The sequence below is a fragment of the Alosa pseudoharengus genome, unplaced genomic scaffold (genome assembly GCF_046254945.1).
Source record: "Alosa pseudoharengus isolate Yale_2024_CS ecotype anadromous, Long Island Sound unplaced genomic scaffold, YU_APseudo_1.1 YU_APseudo_1.1_scf_8, whole genome shotgun sequence".
Taxonomy (NCBI): domain Eukaryota; kingdom Metazoa; phylum Chordata; class Actinopteri; order Clupeiformes; family Clupeidae; genus Alosa; species Alosa pseudoharengus.
In genome coordinates, this window is record NW_027468870.1 from 9009326 (window position 1) to 9026373 (window position 17048).

Consider the following 17048-nt stretch of genomic DNA (forward strand, 5'->3'; position numbering starts at 1 on the left):
TAAGTGTACAGTATTAGAGTGAATTGTTTGTGCATTGCACCTCTTTGAGTGACACATTTTGTGAGTGACACTCGAACACTGACAGCACTATCTCTCAATAGCTTTGGTTGCACTGAGAAACTGAAAAGATAAAAAGGCACATTGTTTGTAAACTAGCCAGAATATACGGCCAGGGCAAAACTAACTTTTCAGAATTAGGAAGCTATGCTGAATGCCATATGTTTGGGTGCAAGGAAATCATGCGCCTGAAGAACGCATATTTGCACGCTACATCGGGTGCGTTCGAGCGAGCGCGGAGGAGGGAGCAGGAGCACGGACAGGAGTGGCACTGCTGCGAATTCAGGAGTGGCCAGAGACGCTGCGTAGAATGGATTGGAACACCTCCATGGGAACACCGCAGAAAGAACTGTAGAACGGAAAATTGAACACTGAAGACAAAATGAAAAATGTGAATCGGGTTGAAACTACATTACAAAGTGGGCTTTTAAAAAGCGACGTTTAAAAAGTCTCGAGTCTTTAAGCGCGGTTTTTGTAACTTAACCAGGAGAAGAAACAGTAGCATTTTTTCTGTCATGCACTGGAGATGATCCACATGTCTTTTGATATGGATGGGCTGGATGGTCAAGATGAGTTTTGATACTGATGATGCCATGGACATTTGGAACAATTGTTCCGAACTGCACGAAGTGCTACAGAGAACAGGGACAAATAACTCCAACTTAAACGCCACAAATGTGACTGAGACCCAGGAAACAATCCCTTTCACGCTTTCCAGGGCCGTGCCACTTGGCATGGTCCTCGGCGCCTTCATAGTATTTGCTATAGTTGGGAATATACTTGTTATTCTGTCTGTTGTTTGTAACAGACATTTGCGTATCCCAACAAACTATTTTATCATAAATTTAGCTATTGCTGACCTGTTGCTAGGCACTACCGTTTTGCCAGTGTCTGCCACTTTGGAGATTCTTAACTCCTGGGTTTTCGGTAGAATATTTTGTGATATATGGGCTGCGGTGGATGTTTTATGTTGCACCGCATCCATCATGAGTTTATGCGTAATATCCATTGACCGTTACATTGGAGTGCGTTACCCGCTGCAATACCCAACCATTGTAACGGAAAAACGAGCGATTTTTGCCATGCTTGGTGTGTGGGCTCTTGCTATTGTAATATCCATTGGACCTTTGCTGGGATGGAAAGAACCTCCTTCAGAGGATGACACCATTTGCCCTATTACTGAGGAGCCCTTTTATGCCCTTTTTTCCTCTTTGGGTTCATTTTACATTCCATTGGCGGTTATCCTTGCCATGTATTGTCGCGTGTATATTGTTGCTAAACGGACCACTAAGAACTTAGAGGCAGGTGTAATGAAGGAACGGATGGACTCGAATGAGCTTACACTTCGGATTCACTATAAAGGCTCCAACACACAAGACGACTGCAGTGGGACGTCTAAGGGGCAATCCCGGAGCTCACTGACAGTGAAGCTATTAAAATTCTCTCGAGAGAAGAAAGCTGCTAAAACACTCGGAGTCGTGGTGGGCATGTTTATTTTATGTTGGCTGCCATTTTTCCTCGTATTGCCAATTGGTAAGTATCAAAGTTAAGTATTTGGCTTGTATTTATTAAGCAGTGATGGCCACCCTGACAAGTTTTCAACTGACCTGTGTTATGCTAGATATCCTTGGACGCATTCATTGAAGTGAACATAGGCTATTTGATCACTCTGGGTTGGACCTCTTTTGCTTTTTTAGAGGGCAGGAGTGGATTTACTGAACGGAACACAAGGCCAAGGAAGACGCAATACCCCCCCCCCCCCCATAAAATAAATAATAATAATTATTATTATAATAATTATATATATATATATATATATATATATATATATATACTTATTTGTCAAACATTAATCAGCACATGAATCCTTGCAGTAAAGACGTGTCAGGTTTGCTCCACCCAAACAGGCCTGATTCCACTGTTCATCTCCCATAATTACATGTGTTAGATGGTGTGAATGATGTTCATCATTGAGCCCAGTGTTGTTCATACTTTTCGATGTATCTTTTGTCAGTCCTATTGTAGGCATACCCATTACTACATCTCCTGAAAATGTTCTTATTTTGGATATAGGCACGGTTTACATGTATGTATTATATTAAAATGGTAGCCTATATGAACAGACACAGTATGCTGTAAGTATAAAACTAGCACAAATTATACATGTAACATCACATAATGTCTTGTAGCAAAACATCAAGATATTGATCTGATCTGATTTTATGAGCAAAATATGTTATTTGGACAAGAAAGAGAAAATAGTTGCAAAAACATTATAAGGCTGTATATCTGTCAATTCAAGAATGTTTCAGTCCTTTTGTTGCATTTGGCAAGTTTACAAGATCCATAGATTTCCCTTGAAGATAGTGTTTTTTCTCATAGTTCTCTTCAGTCAGTGTGCCAGCTGCCTCTCAATGCATTCCCAACGATGGCATGTTTGATTTGTGGCCTCCAACATGATGTAGCTCTCTACAGTGAAAACCCCCTATCCCCAGAATTCTATGTGTATGGGTCCTAAATTAACGGCAGGTGAAGTGCAGTCTGAAAAGCTGACTCACAGATCTTGCTCATGGTAAATAGATTTTGCCAGGTTATTAAATCAGCTTCAGTTAGACTATAGGCTTTAGAATTTGCATCTGCCTGTCATTTAAATTAGGGCCCAGTCTCAATATTTGACTTATCTGAGGATAATACAATCATAATTTCTTATTTTTATTGAGCAAACCATTTGTGTTAGTCATGCCAAAAATTATGGTAGAATGAGGGAAGGGAGAGTGTGTGACACAAGAGGAGGGTCAGTAGAGCAAATACATGGTAGGAATTCTGATGCCAGGTTACCCCAGCTCTCCTTTAAAGCCTCCCCTTCTATCCATTCACTAAACCAGCTGATGCTATTGCAACTCTTCAGCCAGAGAGATGAGTTCATTTGTGAAATCACAGGTAGTATCAATACATTGTAGGACTTTTACTTTCTGGAGCCGGGTTTTTCCACCTCATATATATAATGTTGAGCGCGTGTGAGACATATGTGGCCTAGGAGAGTTGGGGGGGGGGGGGGGTGCTAATTGTTTGTTCCTCAGGTTGGGAAAGTTGAATGATGCTCAGTACTGATTACTGAGTATCTGTTAAAGTAGACATTCATCATCCGCATCCAGCAAGAGAGAGAGATTCACTTAAAAACAAGTCAAACAAAAAGATTAACATTATGCTCTTTAGCCAGGCATGAAATTAGTCTAGCAGAGCCGAATTTCTTGCACCATAGCACTTGGAAAGAACTCCGGGAGATGTCGGAGACAATATTGGGGAACAATTAAGTTTATTTGTAAACCGATGCATGCATTCCTTCAACCTTTAATCTCGGAAGTTCATTGAGGGAAGTCCACATTTTCAGTTATGCCGAGCTATGCAATGATCAATTTTCACAATCTGAAGCAATGGCAGAGAACAACAAATGTGAGTGGTGCTTTTGGATAGTGGGTGAGATCTGAACGACAGCCAACCACGTCATTGTTTTTAGTAACTGAGGCTTTAAAAACATTGCACTATGATCCTGCAGAGACTTCACTTCACGGTTTAAGAAGATGATATCTTAAAGCACTCTGTCCGAGAGCATATCTCTGTGATGCCTTGGCAACTCTACTGTGACTATTGGCCAACAGTGTTGGGCAAGTTACTTCAAAATCGTAATGTACTATGCATTACTTATTACTGTCATTTCAAAGTAATTTGTTACATTATAATATTACTGTCTCTGAATTGTAAGGCATTACACTACTATTGCATTACTTTTAAGTTACTTTCACCAAAATATCTAGAAATATGGATTTGCCATTCTAAATGCAGTTTATTACGCTCAATGCAGCTTGCTCTTCCAATGGAGGGAGATGTGGTATAGCATAATGACTGAGCTAGGCTTAAGGCAACAGTAGAATGCAATAGGCGCAGTGCTCATAATGCAATACAAGGAACAATCATAGTCAGAATTTTGTTAAAAACCGACAAAAGGTCAAAGTCTGGTAAATTGTGATAGAAATACTGTAACTTTAAGGCCTAGGCCTACTCATTAAAATCAATAGAGAGCCTACTATATTGTAAATCAAAGCTTAAAGGAACCGTATGTAAGATTGTGGCCAAAACGGGTACTACAATCACTTTCAAATTACTGTAGAGCGGTGTATCCCCTTCCCCTCCCCTCTGACTGGCAGAGTTGGCAACCGGATGACGAAACACTACTGACTTTGTGATTAGTAGATAGGTGGAGGGTGGCGCATTAGGCCAAAACACAACATGACAACATCAACATCAGTTGAGGGCTGCAACTTCACTTTTTAAATGACAATATCCTGGCCAGACTACTGTTGTCAGTGATATAAGAATTTGAAATGAACATGATTTCTTAATGTCTAGTGACATATCAGGGCAATTTTATGATTAATTGAAATACATTTTTTACATACGGTTCCTTTAATAAAGACATGTCAAGATGGTGGCCTGCTGGCCATTTCGGTGCCCTATGTGAGTGGCTTTGAGTGAGTGACATTTAAATGATAACTCAAACACCTAAAGTAAAATAAAAGGCCTATTATTTACAGACCATTACTGTGTATTTTTAAACATTAATTTCTGAAGAAATGCTGTTTTACTTATAAATGGTGCACTGTCACTTTAAGAGCATTGATCTTTACGTTGTCATAATGCCCTTTTGCTAGCTCTTGTTTACAAGCCTTATTTGTTTGAGTTACATTGATAGCACAATATTAACAATAATATGCACAATGTTAAGTTGTTTTAAGCAACCTTCATTGCTTTGGAAATGGAAGTATGCAATGACATGTTGCTTCACATTTCGTTTTGCGAATACAAGTGAATTATGAGCCTGGTATCCACCTAGCTATCTGAATGGAATGCGTTTCAGTCGACTCAGCATATCATGTGCTTCATGTAGCCTAAATGCTTGGAAAACGAATGATTGAAGACCCACCAATTCTAGTACTACGTGGTAATTGAGAGAACCCAAAAGGTATCAAACTTGCATGTAACATCGTGTTAGTGCATTTTGACATTGTAAACGTTATTGATGAAGAGTGAAACGCAGTTTGCAGTAAAGCTACTATTCATTGGTTACATTTGGGTGCCCCCTCTGTCCTTTGGTGCCCAGCGCAAAGTGCGTGATGCGCGTGGTGGGAGCGGTGGCACTGCCAGGCTACACAATCTTTTTCTGCATTTCTATCCCTTTATTCTCTTCAATTCAAGTTCACAACACAAAGCTGACATGCACAACAGCATAGTTTGTGTTTTATCAAGAATCAAAAAGATTAGCGTGGCACTACTTTAGATGTTTCATTAATTTACTTGTGCTATTTCGCGAGCTGAGAGATATTTCGGTTTCGCACACAAAGTGCACTAACTATTATGTTCTTCATAGCCTTGTCTCTGACAAGCTGAAAATAATGAGCGTAGGCTTATGTCCATCCCGCAAATAGAGTCCGCCTGCGAGTCTGCTGCAGCCACAGTCATATTCAACCAGTATCAGGAGATAACGTTCTACTATTTTGCGCGGATTTTTTCTCCTCTGTTGTTCTGGCGTGGTGTTTGCGAATATGTATCAAAACAAAACAAGCGCTTAATTTTGGGTTAAACTGCATTGTAACGCGCGTTACTGAAGTTTGTACCGAGTAAATATTACCCAATTTATTTTTTGTAATGCCTTACATTACCGCGTTACCGCAAACAGCAATATATTACAGTAATTACATTACTTTTGTAACGCATTACTCCCAACACTGCATTGGCCAATATTGCAACTGGATTAAACAAGCATTTTGTATTTACTGATTTGGAACATAGAGGTGGAAACTCATTAGTTAACGCCTACACATTGCAGGGCACAGAAATCAGTTATGTGGAGGTCATCTGCTAAGTTGGCATATTTGGCATACATTTCGGTTCTGTGGATAATTTCAGATAAAATTAAACAGACCTTTGCTTAAGCAAGCACAGCCATTTGTGATCTCAGTGTTCTGCTGATTTGCTGATTCTGACGGTTTCAACATAATTTAAATCAATGCTCATTACTGTAGTGAATTAAATGGATTCGGTCTAATTTCTGCACAAAAGTGTCTGCATGGCGGTTCATTGCTATGTAATGAACTGCCCTATTATAGCCAATAGAGTGAATGTATGAATTATCCGCAATGGTGGAATGCTGGATTAATATTTCACTTGTAGCATTATTTTATGAAATGGCAGCAGCAGCCTAGCAGTCATTTCAGGGAATGAGACCACCACTGTGTGTGTCAGGAGATCTATGCCTGTGACATGGAATCAAAGAGAATATAACAGAACGCCACACTGAGCAAAAAATCATTAAAAGAAGATACATAAATTGATGACTGGAGGTCATTAACAAATTATATTTTGATTCATTATGTCAATGATGGAAAACTATGAACTAAAACTAAAGCTAAGCTTCACCTGTAGGCCTATCTCTGAAGGCCCTTTGTCTGTTAACCAAGAACATGAGCAGATTTAACTGAGGAACACAAATAAAGGACGGGAAACAGATAAAAGCTAGCACGAGGAAAGCATGGAAGCAGTTTCTACCATTTCAGAGTTTGCATACCAAAAGGCAGGACATTTCAGAGATGTATTAGATAACAATAATTTAATCTGCCTCCTTAGAGTCACATTCCACATTCCATAGTTATAAAACTACCTTTAAAGGACTGTTATGGTTGTCATTAGTGATATAGTGGCAGAGATTTAGTGTACCCTGTTAAAAAATGTTTTACAGAATCCATTGTCAGCAGATGATCAACTGAACTCGGCCTTGAAGGTCATCCTGAATATATTGGATTCTGGCTGCAATCACTCCACTTGCTTGCACATTGGATATTATGTCTGTGATATTCCCGAGCACCTTTATGGCAGGCAGTTAAATGCCAAATTCTAACTTCCCCGTTATCACAAGCAAAATGAAAATAAGTGCAATTGTCTCCTAATCTGATTAATTGAGCAGTAGAATGTTAATACCTATCACAAACTTAAGCATGTTTTAAATGGGTTGGTGGATAGCAATGATACCCCAAACCTGTGTGAATGATATTGTGTGATATTGGTTTCACTTGAACACTTTTAGTACCATGTGGAAATGTGATGCAGTTTATGTACCAAAAAACAAAAGCCTTTGCCTTTGTTCAATTCAGTACTTGATTTGATTAGCAGGTCATGAAACACATGTTGTGTCATGAAATTAGGTATAGTTTACACAAATTAGTTTAAGCACATAAACCTGTTTAGAAACCATTTTATCCTTTGAAATGAATGTTGTCCATTGGATGATTGGCTGAGATCAGGGTATGCTTGGAGGTTCAAAAGAAAAATACTTAGGCCTACTGATGAAAATTAATTTTGTCCACTAAAAAAAAAGATCATATCATCATATTTGACTGATATTCTATATAAAGATTTAACTCAACAGTCTTAATGTCATCTCTCCAATTGCATTGCTACTTTCAATAACAGTACTTCGCAAACTCACAAAATTATAACTCATTATGACCACCGCGCAGCGAAGCAACATTTTTTTTTCTTCAGTAATTTTGTGTCAACGATTCCCGGGACACGGAAAGACCAGGGGCCCGTTGCACAAAACTAGGATAAGGGATTAAGCCGGGATATCTTGGTTATCCTGGCTCAATTTATCTGTGATCCGGTTGCACAAAAGCGGGATAAGCCCACTGAGCAAAAATTGGTCCAAAACACGTCAAAAAGACGTGGTCGCCGTAGGCCTACTCCAGAAGACGTCCTCAGAGTAGCCAGAATGAAAGTTTTTAATACGTCTCAAGACGTCTCAAAAACTTGACTCAAAGACGACTATGGACGTCCAAGACAAGTTGATATCATGTCGGCTCGTCCAGTCTATGATCTGGACGTCTATTTGACAGCCAAAATGAGTTGATAAATGACATTGATACAATAGTCCAGCCTGACCCGGTTTGGGACGTCTATAGGCAATATATTGCAAATAGACGTTCTGCCAGGCCATAATTTAGACATAGCCTATTTCACAGCCAGGATTCCCTTACAAGACAAAAATATATTTCTCAATATATGACGTGACAATATATTTCATGTATATTTCAATATATTGTGAAATGTACATAATATATTATATCTATATATGTAAGTTGTATATTGCAATATATTGCAATATATAGAAAAATACTGCAATTGCCATTTTCATACAGTATATTGGATAAATATTGTTATACTATTTAATATACTGTTAAGTAGATTGAAATATGTCCCACATTATATGAGATAATATATTGTAAAATGCATTGTATATATAAATATATATGAGAACATATACCTCAATTTACAAGATGATATAATCAGATTTATATGGGAACATACAGAGTGGCAAGTTGGCACATCATGGTTCTAAGTTATCCCTTACAAAAATTAACCATGATTGTTTTTTTGGGGTAACTACGATAACCATGGTTTATCATTACAGTTGATAAAACCGCATCATACCCTGTGTAAGGATCGAATTCACAACCTTTAGATTATGACTCTGACACAGTACCTACAGCACTAAAAAGGCTTCAGCTGTCAGTATGGAGAGCTCATTTTCAACTTGACAGTGTTTCATCTTTGGTTTTGAAGTCAACTCAATATCATGTGGGCTGAACTTAACTATTCATGGGTTTCATCAGGTCCCTTTCCACAGGTGTATTAATCAAGCACCATGCAGTCTGCATTGATAATTAAGGTGCTTGATTTTATACACCTGTGGAAAGGTACCTGATGAAACCCATGAATTGTAGTTGTAGTTATTTTTGGGATGTGTATGTCATAGAGCAACTAATGAGCAAAATAACTGTGTAAGGGATTTTCAGAGCTTTGTTGGGATTACCACTGAGGAGACCATTATTCAAATATATGGACATTTTAGAAAGCAGACATACTTCTTCTTGGGTGAAATGCAAAATTGACTACTTTCTCAATTAGCACCCCTTGGCGGTGTCACAAATTTGGCCCACTCAATGCTTACTTGCATTATGTGTCTGTAGGGGCGCTGCTGGACAATTTGGGCCCTCCAATAATATAATAGAGTAGGCCTATTATTAGGCAGGGGGGCTTTTTGGGGCCATCTGCATGGTCCCTACATGTTCGTGCTGAGACATTATTATCGTGCTGAACCCCCCCCCCCCCCAATTAATGGCAGCAACTGAACTTTCAAATATATATTTATATATATTCAACGACATTACTGCACAACTTAGTTTGAGCACATGTTTTTCTGGCGCCTGAAGTTGTACTTCAAGGCTTTGCAGACTGCACTTCATCAGCTTTGGGATTTGAAAATTACAGTGTGCAGTCTGCAAAGGTCAAAGCTCTATGCACAGGATTAAGCTGTGGTGGATGGTCATCTTGATGGTTTGTGACACCATTAAACAATTACATGACAACATGACAACAACAGTATAGCCTTTTAGTGTCAATGTCACTTACAGTAGTTGTATTTTATTTCAAGATTAAGTTTCAGTAAGGCTTCATATTATGTGATATCTTTAAAAACATTTTGACTGGGGCTGTTGCATTCTGGGAACAAACTTCTGCTAATGGGGGGGGGGGGGGGTTGCGTCGGTTCATTGGATAAATGCATTCCCCATTCCCAGGAGGCTTTGCTCCATTCTACGTTAATTTAAGAACAAACAAACAAAATAAATCTTTGTTTTTTTATTTGTGACCATGAAAGTTCTGTAATGCCTGAATAAGAAGAATTAAATTAAGATTGGCTACACAAAAATCAGTAGATTGATTGGAGAGACGAGTGTGCAGGGAAACCATAACTGAGATATAGAGAGTGAGCGAATGGTATAAATATTGGTGGGTTCTAATAATATATTGCAATATATTGGAAAATATCTATTAAATCCCATATATGGGAATATATTGCCTAATATATTACATGATATTTTCCAATGTTCCGTAAGGGATAACATCCAAAATGGGACATCTATACAACGTCCAGAAAATACGTATTAACTTTCATTCTGGCTACTCTGAGGACGTCTTCTGGATGTTCAATAATTCAGTCTTTCAAATGTCTTTTAACAACGTCTATATAACACCCCAAATAAGACATCTATAGAACATCCAGAAAAGACATATTAAAAACGTTCATTCTGGCTACTCTGAGGACGTCTTCTGGATGTTCAACAATTAAGTCGTAGGGCGGTGGTACGTACATTTTGGACCACTTTTTGCTCAGTGGGAGGGGCAGTAGGATATGTTATGGTATAAGTTACCATAGAGATTTATTCTGTGGAGCTAGCCTCCTAAGTTCCAGGATCTATTTATCTCATCCCTTATCTCAGTCAGCACAGTCACCACAAACGGAAATCAATAGTTATTCCACTGCCCACTACACATTGTTATCACATATAACTAGACCCACTGTAATTATTTAAACGTTTGTGATCATTAATTTCAATCATTTTGGATGAATGATTATTTTTAGATAATTTACAGTTTCCCATAGACTATAAGGCTATATATAAAATGACGCAATATTAGAGCCACAGAGAAAAAAAATTCCAAATTCCTCTGCCACTGCAGGACATATTTAAAGGATAATTCCGGTGTGATTTTGACCTAAAGTGTGTTGAAACATGATACCGAGTGTGAACGTATGTCTCATAGCTCACCTCGGCTTGTCCCCTGCACTCAGAAATCTGGCGCTAGTTAGCCAATGCTACCAACACAGTGTTTCGTTGTGGTGCCTCGGGCATCGGCCTAGCCATGCAAATAAATCACTGTTTTACACCATTTACGAGGCTCAAAGTAGCTCCATACTTCATTGGTAGACTTCCGAAGGCCTTGACATTTAAAACGAGACATAGAGAACTTTGAAAAAGCACTGGTAGTTTATTTACAAGACGATTTATACAGACAGTACCTTAAGGAATTTTACCGTTCGACGCCATCTTGAATTTAGTCACGATAAGTCGAGCGACGAGTACGAACAAACAGGTATGATAAGGGATCAGATTCCAAAAATAATTCCGTAAAAATGCATGGATTCCAATTGCTGCTACTGGAAGCAACTGAATCCATGCATATCCACTGAATTATTTTTGGAATCTGATCCCTTATCATACCTGTTCGTTTGTACTCGTTATTATAGAACCTTTTACACATTTGTTGAACCATGGTACTAATAAAAACTACAGGATAGTAATTTATCCAATTGCCATCACCATAGAAAAAGTGGGCTGGTCTTGGGCCTGAAACTCCCAGGCTGAAAAGTGACCCCACTCCGGTCCAGGCGGCGGTCATATTTTGTACCGCTCTGCGGTACATCTAGTTTTGTCTAAGGAATCAAGAAATATTCACCTGCTCACTTTTAAACCGAGACCACTAATTTCCAAAGTGGCCAAAAGGATATGACGAAACTCTTCAAAACACAAATCATTTTGGAGTTTAGCTAAAGACATCTGATACCAAAGCTGACTCAAATTGGCTCCTATTTTACAGTAATGGCTTGAAATAAGGGTTTTGATATCTTCATCAAAACACAGTCCAAGCAGCATCAGACAGAAAACATTTCTGTACCTTTTTCAGATGAATAAGATTAATCAAGCCATTACCAAAATAAATCTAACATTCTGTAAGTAAATATATATATATATATATATATATACTCTTTTTGATCCTGTAAGGGAAATTTGGTCTCTGCATTTATCCCAATCCGTGAATCAGTGAAACACACTCAGCACACAGTGAACACACCGTGAGGTGAAGTACACACTAATTCCCGACGCAGTGAGCTGCCTGCTACAGCGGCGCTCGGGGAGCAGTGAGGGGTTAGGTGCCTTGCTCAATGGCACTGGTCGGGGTTCGGACTGGCAACCCTCTGGCTACAAGTCCGAAGCCCTAACCAGTAGGCCACGGCTGCCCCTAATGTGAAATGATTGGGCTTTTGTGAAATGTTTTGGGCTTTAATGTGAAATCCTTTTGGGCAGCCGTGGCCTACTGGTTAGCACTTGGGACTTGTAACCGGAGGGCCCCCCGACCAGTAGGCACGGCTGAAGTGCCCTTGAGCAAGGCACCTAACCCCTCACTGCTCCCCGAGCGCCCCTGTTGATGCAGGCAGCTCACTGCGCCGGGATTAGTGTGTGCTTCACCTCACTGTGTGTACACTGTGTGCTGTGTATGTTTCACTAATTCACGGATTGGGATAAATGCAGAGACCAAATTTCCCTCGCGGGATCAAAAAAGTATATATACTTATACTTATGATTACAGAAATATATTTGATAGGCCTAAGAAATGTTTATGCAGATACATTTAAATAAGAGGAATTTTCAGCCCTTTTTGACCGAAGAGTATTGTCAGTGAAATTAATAATCATTCACTTGTTTTTGTGCGTGAAATAAAGTTTAAGTTTGCTTAGAGGTGTGAAGGAGTCAGGTTCACTCAGGTTATATGTATGATGAGCTTGTGCACTGCAGTCAATGGCCAGTGTACACATGTTCAGCTCAAAAATCAATTTCTCCCCTTGCCCTGCACAACAATAGTCTTCCATGAAGTTAAAACGCATGGTAAGCGCTTTGTGGGTAGGAGTTGTTCTCCACTGCTTTGCTGATGAGGAGGCATTGGTGCATTTTCTCCATAGGTCACTGTCAGGGATAAATAATACAAGAGTAGGAAGGGGACAGGGGGAAGATACAAACTGCAAATAGTGACCAATGATGTGTGAGATTCACTTCTCACTTCTATCCTCACTTCTACACTTGCACATTTATAAATGTACACTCTATTGAGCCCTTTCCATTAATAATGTATGTCTTACTTACAGATAATGTATTTGATTCCATTGCAAATCTATACTTGAATATCATGATACCCACAATGTTCTGCTTCACTTTAGAATGTCTGCCTGTACTGACCTGATCTACAGAGAGCCAGAAATGAGAACAGAACTGAGACAGATCAAAATCAATACTCTTTGATTAATGCAGGCCTTTGAAAAATGATTTGTCATTCTAATGTTAAAAGCACCTGATGACTGTACCAGAAAGCACTATGTTTTAATCATTTTTATGAAAGATTGTGCCTTGCATTATTAGTGTTCTTCATAAAAATGACCTTAAGTCTAAAAGGAAACCTTAATGACAGTCACATTTTAGAAAATACCTCTTGCTTAATGCTTAATTGGCTACCACAGTTTGAGGTAGCAATGTAAATTCAATTTGTTAGGACTTGTTTAAACATACCAGACTTAGTGGCAGTAGGGATCAGGGCTAACAGCAGGGCTCTTCACTGCCAATGCTTGAACACACCAGTGAACAGACTCAGATAAGGCCAAAAAAGGGGATTGGATGAGTTGAGAAGAAGCAGGCAGTAAAAGAGTCTTCTCCCAGTGGTGGATACCATGGGGAATTTTGGATTTATTACTCTATATTGGGAAAATCTGGAAGACTGGGAGATTCTTTAAGCTTCTGTTTTAAGACTCTACACCCCATAGATGGTATGAGTCCAAGAGCCAGCTGACAGGACTCAAGTAGATATGAATTCAGTTACAGCTGTTGCTAACAATTTCATTCCAGTCTCTAGTCTGAAGGTAGGCTACATTACAGTATAATAAGGTTAAATAGTCACTGATAAAATAAAACAGGGATGACAACATTAAAATGTTATTTAAACATTTGTTTATGTATGTATGTATTTGTAAAATGTTATTTAAAAAATATTTTTTTGTTTTCAAGTGTTAAGCAAAAAACACTGGGATAACTAAAATGACTTACCTCGATGTTGTGAAACTCAGAGAACTTTTGTAGTGTGTAGCCAGAGAATGTCTAATAAGGGGAGAACCGCCACTTTCGGGAAACTTCCGGTTTCTGAACTGGTTGCAGGTCCTTTTCTGGTTCCACATGAGGGCGCTCATGAATAAGTGCAGAATTAATGGAGGTCTATAGAGCTGTACCCCTCAAATCCACTTTTCTCGGGATATAATTTTTTGCCCAGAAATTTGAATGTTGCATGCGAAAGAGGGGACAAATAAAATACACACCGCTGATTTTTTTAGTCACTTATTTGTTCTAAAAAGCCTTTCAAATGTGTCAATGACGTCATTCATTAGCTAGAGAAAGCTAGTGTGTTGTGGGCAACAACGACCCAACCTGTAAGAAATCGAAAGGACGTAAGTACTCGTTCATTCAACTTTTGACCTATAATCCATAGTGAGCTTGCAGAAACCACAATCAAATCTTCGATTTTTCAACGACAACCAGGTGAAAGAGACAAATTTAGCCGTCTAGCTCCATAGACCCCCATTGTTTTTGCACTTATTTGTGATCGCCCCTAGCGGAACTGCAACAGATTGCAGGTACAATGGAGTTAATAGGGAGTGATCTGGCTCTCCGTAAACAGGCTCTGGTGTAGCCTTTTGATGACAACTGATGCCATCTTGTGGTAAAATGTAGGTAAACACAACTAACCCTGAGGATTATATTGCCGGCCTACACAGAGTCAAGTGTTGTAATAGTGTAATGAAACTGGATAAAAACATTTACACCCTATTAAAATGTATTTTCGTCTTGCCGTTGTTCCTTTTAGGCTCCTTCAATGCCAGCCTGCGTCCGCCAGAGACCTTCTTTAAAGTGATATTCTGGCTGGGTTATTTCAACAGCTGCCTGAATCCCATCATATACCCTTGTTACAGCCGTGAGTTCAAGCAAGCCTTCATCCGCATCCTCAGATGTCAATGCCACCACAGAAGACCCCGCGGGCTGAGGGCGTACAACTACCGCTCCAACCTGGGCTCCTCCAACCACGCCTATGTCGGCATCCACTCAGCCTGTTTTAATGGGAGTCAGCAAACCCTCACCTCCATTCACCCCAGCCCTGCATTCGTAACTAAGGCAGCCGTGTCCAAAACGGAGTCGGGCCAGTTACCAGGATGGGGCCCATGTTTCTCTTCCTCCTCCTCGTCCATGTCTGGGAGCCCATTCCCAGGTGACGTCCAGTCTGTTGCTGGAAATGTCTGCCCAGCCAGTAGCAAACCGGGAAGAATGGCTCTGCTGTTCCCTAGTGAAAAAACAACTCTGCCCACCAGTGAATTGAATTGCAGCAGAAAGTAAACAAAGATATGTTATATTGATGGCACGGTTGATGGGGGTGGTGAAATAAATTGGGAGAATAATAACATAGATAGTGGATATTGTTACTTATGTTTTCATATTCCCATGCAGGAAGTTTGTCTAATTTCTGGAAATTATGGAACATAGCTAAAAGCAGTGGAATCATTTTCATCTCAACATGGGGACAGAACACGTTCTCCCCTCAGATGCAGTTTATAAAATCACAGAAATACTGTGTCTTATAAAGATGAAAGAATAATTTACATAGCACTTAAATATGAGTGTTAGGTAGCTAAATAAAATACTAAGAAGGATTTATTGGGTTTATGTGGATCCAGATATCTATTTTATGTGTTTGGTATTTTTAATAATTTGGTCCAAAGTCATTATAGGCAACCATGCTTGTTGGACCTAATCAAAGTTTGCTAGGTTACAGGCTGCCTGTATGTTCACTGAACTAATTTACTGGCCTGTCCTGTTAAAAGTCAGATTTCCTATATGCAATCTGAAATAAGAAGAATGGGATGCTATTGCATAACCTGGCATGAACATCAAACTTGTTTGCATGATTGTTACTTAAGAAAACTGTCATCTAACTGGTCAAAGTTGATGTTTGATACACCTGATATTTTATTCATTCAGAAAGTTGGAGTGCAGACAGAATGTGAAGAGCAATTTTTAAACTATAAATGTCTATATTCTTGTTTCACAAGATGACCTGTGACACAACTCAATGTTACGCCTTCAGAGATGCAGGTTTAACACTGGTTAACACAGAAAATATGTTTGTGTAGATATATGCAGATACTTATAGTGTATCTCTACATGAAGAGTGTGAACTATGTCTGTTATTTGAATTAATACATTTGTGTGAATATGGTTGATGTAATGATGGTTGTTGTTGCTGTAGTTGCTGACAGAGACATGCCCACCCCAACCCAATTAAAATCACCAGCTTTAATTTAGTCATCCTATAAAAGCCATTATTGTAGCATGTATTGACAATGGAACAAAATTAATTAGTAATTTAGGTGTTCATTTCTCAATCATTGTTTTTAAATATTTCTTTTTATTTATCGCAAAGCCATATGAAACTAATGAATGGAAAAAGGGAAGATTTCTAACATTGATTTTAATATATGGAAAAAAGAACAAGTGCAAGTTTATTCTTATCATTGTGAATTTCTTTTGTTTCTCAAATTGAAAACTGTATTTCCCTTTTGAATCATGGGCACGTACAGTTGTGTATGTTGCTGAGTACGCTTGGTGTGACTCCAGAGATAGATGGAGTAGATTAGAGAAAGTTAACAGATGTAGCATGTTTGTGTTGCGTTGCATGAATTATGTATTCCTCCAATGTTGAAAATATGATGTATTTTTGTAAATGTAGTTTTTTTTTTGATCCGCCTGTTATGAGCACATATAGACAGGCACTAAAATATGACCCCCCCCCCCCCACACACACACACACACAGAAGATTTGATTTTATCTATTGTAAAATGCTAAACATATTATATATGACAGCATGTGAATTCAATGAAACAAAGTTTTTGTTGTCAGCAACAACTACACAAACACCTAAGTAAGATTTTGGCATTGTTAAATTGTTGTATGAACTTGTGCCTTTTCCTTATCAGTTCAGGATCCCACTTATAGGCCTACTTTTATGGCTTTGTTTGAGTTGAACTAGATGACTTTTAATATCTGTCTAAGGATGGATTAAACAGTATGTAGTGAAGTGTAAGCTATCTATGTATGTTACATTTTCAATAAAGATTGTAACAGATTTAATTGTGTGTGTTTTTCTATCACGTAGTTCAGGAATTTCAAAT

General features: G+C 38.8%; 1 protein-coding gene across 1 annotated transcript; it reads left to right on the forward strand.

The window, feature by feature from the left end:
• The first annotated feature begins 429 nt into the window (after nucleotides 1-429).
• On the forward strand, nucleotides 430-16585 carry adra1ba (adrenoceptor alpha 1Ba). Its single transcript, XM_076273796.1, has 2 exons — nucleotides 430-1590; nucleotides 14692-16585. The coding sequence occupies exons 1-2, from the start codon at nucleotides 609-611 to the stop codon at nucleotides 15213-15215; spliced, it is 1506 nt and encodes a 501-aa protein (XP_076129911.1). The 5' UTR covers nucleotides 430-608; the 3' UTR covers nucleotides 15216-16585.
• The last annotated feature ends 463 nt before the right edge of the window (nucleotides 16586-17048 follow it).

Excerpts from the sequence above, each read along its gene's own strand:
- adra1ba (XM_076273796.1), top strand. The coding sequence starts at position 609 with ATGGGCTGGATGGTCAAGATGAGTTTTGATACTGATGATGCCATGGAC. Across the intron at positions 1,591-14,691 it reads TTTCCTCGTATTGCCAATTG|GCTCCTTCAATGCCAGCCTG; the intron begins GTAAGTATCAAA and ends TGTTCCTTTTAG.